At 50.7% G+C, this 3,768-nt stretch overlaps 1 protein-coding gene across 1 annotated transcript in view; it reads left to right on the top strand.

Annotated features, from left to right (window-relative positions):
• The window catches only part of adam15 (ADAM metallopeptidase domain 15), a 16,798-nt gene that overhangs the window by 8,040 nt on the left and 4,990 nt on the right, over positions 1-3,768 (top strand). The window contains exons 9-16 of the mRNA XM_037980302.1: positions 201-293; positions 374-569; positions 768-876; positions 957-1,146; positions 1,324-1,401; positions 1,678-1,789; positions 1,864-2,014; positions 2,618-2,726. Coding sequence (XP_037836230.1) covers positions 201-293; positions 374-569; positions 768-876; positions 957-1,146; positions 1,324-1,401; positions 1,678-1,789; positions 1,864-2,014; positions 2,618-2,726 — 1,038 coding nt within the window. The remainder of the gene's footprint in view (positions 1-200; positions 294-373; positions 570-767; positions 877-956; positions 1,147-1,323; positions 1,402-1,677; positions 1,790-1,863; positions 2,015-2,617; positions 2,727-3,768) is intronic.

Genomic DNA, 3,768 nt, shown 5'->3' with positions numbered 1-3,768 from the left:
CTGCTCACCTGTCACCTGTCTGCCTGCTCACCTGTCTGCCTGCTCACCTGTCTGCCTGCTCACCTGTCTGACTGCTCACCTGTCACCTGTCTGCCTGCTCACTTGACTTTTCTGGTTATAATCTGGTCTAATTCAGCGACAGTAATTTTCCCATGATGCTGTTGTTGGTGTTGACGTCGTGCTGCGCTCTGATTGGTCAGGAGTGTGCGGATCCCTGCTGTAACGCCTCCACCTGTCAGCTGGTTCCTGGAGCTCAGTGTTCGTCTGACGGCGTCTGCTGTCAGGACTGTAAGGTCAGACACCTGAACCTCCTCCGCTTTAATCCCAGAGTTTCAGGTAATCAGCTTTAATCCCAACTTCCTGTTCGTCTCAGCTGCGGGCGGCGGGCTCCGTGTGCCGCGAGACGCTCGGAGACTGCGACCTGCCCGAGTTCTGCACAGGCTCCTCCCCCTACTGCCCCCCCAACGTCTTCCTGCAGAACGGCGAGCCCTGTGAGGACGGCTCCGCCTACTGCTACGGAGGCGTCTGCGCCAACATGGACGCCCAGTGCCAGATGCTGTGGGGACCCAGTAAGAAACCGGAGTGAAACCAGTTTAAACTGAACCAGATTCTGATTTAACTGGATCTTAAACTGGCCTGACTGGTTCTGTTTGATGTGTCAGATCACGTGGAGATCAAAGAGTTCAAAATGAATATTTGAAGGTTCTACAGACAGATGGTTCCCGTTATTTCTCCGTTTAAACCAGTTTGTTCTGGTTTGTGTTCAGACGCCACCAGCGCTCCAGATGTTTGCTTCTCATCCGTCAACAAACAAGGAAGCAAACATGGAAACTGCGGTCAGCTGACCAACGGCTCCTACGTGCCCTGCGGGAACTCGTGAGTCATCGGCCTCTTTGTGATCCCAAACACTCCGCTGTCGGTCACTTTACGTCCCTTCCTGTCCCGGTTTGTCTCAGGGACGTCCTCTGCGGTCGGATCCAGTGTCAGGGGGGAATGAAGCGCCCCCTGCTGGGCAGCATGGCTCAGATTCTCTCCGTCCGCTTCAACAACAGCGACCTGGTCTGCAGAGGCACCTTCTTCCACCTGTACGACGACGTGGCCGACCCTGCCGCCGTGGCCCAGGGCACCGCCTGCGGCCCCGGCAAGGTGCGGCAGCGTCCCCTGCAGGCCTGGCTTTATTTCTGCCCGTCTGATCACGATTCATAGAGAAATAAAAAACACTTTATTTTAACAAACCGAAATTTATTAAGAATATAAACAGGAAGCTGCATGTGTGAAAGAGAATGTGAAGAGGCGTTAATGTAATCCTGTTTGTTTCTTCAGGCCTGTTGGAACCAGAAATGTGAGGACGTGTCCGTGTTCGGCGTGGACGCATGCCGCAGGAAGTGCAGCGGTCACGGGGTGAGTGGACAGAGGCGGGAAAACAGGAAGGAGAACAAACAGAAGCCATAAAATATATAAAAATAAAAATTCTTTCGTCCTTTTATTTCTACTTTTTCTGATTTTAGTTATTTTAACTCTGTTGTTTTCTGTGGAGGAACCTTTCTTTTCTAACTCATTACTTATAAAATCAGGTGACGTCTGTTTGTGTCTCTGGATCCAGTCGGGGGTTCTGGTTCTGGTTCTGGTTCTGCAGGAGGATTTCTCAGGTCGTGGTTCGGTGTTTTTGTGTTCCAGGTGTGTAACAGTAATAAAAACTGTCACTGCGATGTGGGCTGGGCTCCCCCGGACTGCAGGTACTCGGGTCACGGAGGCAGCGTGGACAGCGGGCCGGCCCGAATCGCTGCAGGTACCAGAACCACCGTCAGACCGACCCGTCGTCTCCTCTCCTCCGCTCATCATTCGTCCCGTTTCTGTGTTCAGAGTCCAATCCGGTCCAAGCTGCCCTGCTCGTCATCTTCTTCTTCGTGGTGCCCGTGGTCCTCCTCTTCCTCGCGCTGCGGTTCCCTCGTTTCCGTCAGTTCTGCTGCCTGGGACCCAACAGCCCGTTCCACAAAGCCCGGCAGCACAACCGGTAACGCCGACACCAAGTGAACTTCGGAGCTGACGTTCAGCAGCTTCCACTCAAACTGTTGACGTTTTTTACCCATGATGCAGTGTGGCTGACTGTGAGGGGTGGGGTTTGGAGTTTGAACCCGCCCACGTCTCCAGGTACTGCTGGACCTGCAGGGTCCCGGTCTGTAGCGTGTCCCTGTAGACTCAGAGGGGAGCAGGAAACACTTTAAAGGGACAGTTTGGTTTTCTGCCGTGGAGATGCTGAATTAATTAAAAAACTCTGAACTGTCCCTTTTAAATCTTCGTTTGCTCTGAACCAAACCTGCAGTGAAACGACTTAAAGCTGCACCGATCAGAACAGGTGAATGGAGCAGAGGGGGATTCTGAGTAATGGAGTCCTCAGAGTTTCTGTGCAGCTTTAAGTTTGATCAGAATCCTGAAAACAAACCTTCAAAGAGTTAAATCCTGAAGTTAAAGGAGCTCTCACTGTCTCACTTTTATTTTACTGTTTTACTGCTTCAAAACCTAAATAAAATGTAAATCAGTAAAAGATCCTAACAGACTCTGACAGAGTTTAATCACATTAAAGTCATTCTTCATGTTTCATCTGTGAATCCTCCAGGACTCCGGTGAGGGAGCGAGTGGACGGCAGGAACGGAGACCAGGTCCGACCTCTCAGATACCACCTGAACCTGCAGCCGGACATCCCTCTGACTCCACCCCAGAAACAGGTAACCGTGGTAACAGCGCTGACTCCGCCCCCACAGCGTCACTCCTTCATGAACGAAGCAACTCGTGAAGAAATCTTTGATTTCTGACTGAATAAATGCAGGAAACGTCAACAGGTTTTATTAAAACTGAATCTAACATCTTCAGAGTCTAAAACCTGAGATCTGACTGTAAAATACTGATTATTTTATTCAGTGTCTTTAAAGCATCAGATTAACCTACAGACATGAAGCTTAAAGCTGCTTTAACACATTATGGTTTAAAATGCAGGGAGCGGTTTGGGTCAGCAGGTGGCGTTGGCGGACAGTTAAACACTGAACGCTCCGTCTGGGTGGAGGCTGAACCTCCGTCAGAGGTCAGAGGTCAGAGGAGTCGGACCATCGAGGGTTTTAGTTGTTTAAACAAGAGAAAAACAGCTTTAAATATTCTGTTAATCAGTCTGAATACTGACACTAAGTCACCATCATTTCAGAGACGTTCGCTCCTGTAAACGATGCTGGACTGTGACCTCGGATCCGATCGATCCGATCGATCAGAGCCGTTCTTCATCCAAATAAAAAGATTTGAACTGAAGCTCAGTGATGAGAAACAGCAAGAAAGCAGCTGCGAGTAAAACCGACTCGAGACTCAAACGACTCATTAATGTGTCGAACAAACAGCCGGATTCATTCTTGTTGTCAGGAAGGAGAAACTCTGAATAACTCTGAGTACAAACAGTCGGAGCTGCAGGGAACAAGAAGTGAAACCGACTCGAGACTCGGCGACTCGAGACTCGACGACTCGAGACTCCAACAACTCGATGACTCGAGACTCCGGCGTGTCGCAGGAAGGAGAAACTCTGAATAACTCTGAGTACAAACAGTCGGAGCTGCAGGGAAAAAGAAGTGAAACCGACTCGGTGACTCGAGACTCGGCGACTCGAGACTGTGACTCGGGACTCCGGCGACTCGACGACTGGAGACTCCGGCGACTTGACGACACGAGACTCCGGCGACTCGACGACTCGAGACTCCGACGACTTGAGACTCGGCGACTCGAGACTCC

This window comes from Kryptolebias marmoratus, linkage group LG16, assembly GCF_001649575.2.
Source record: "Kryptolebias marmoratus isolate JLee-2015 linkage group LG16, ASM164957v2, whole genome shotgun sequence".
Lineage (NCBI taxonomy): Eukaryota > Metazoa > Chordata > Actinopteri > Cyprinodontiformes > Rivulidae > Kryptolebias > Kryptolebias marmoratus.
Note: the sequence above shows the minus strand (reverse complement) of the source record. Positions and strands in the feature narration are given on the sequence as shown.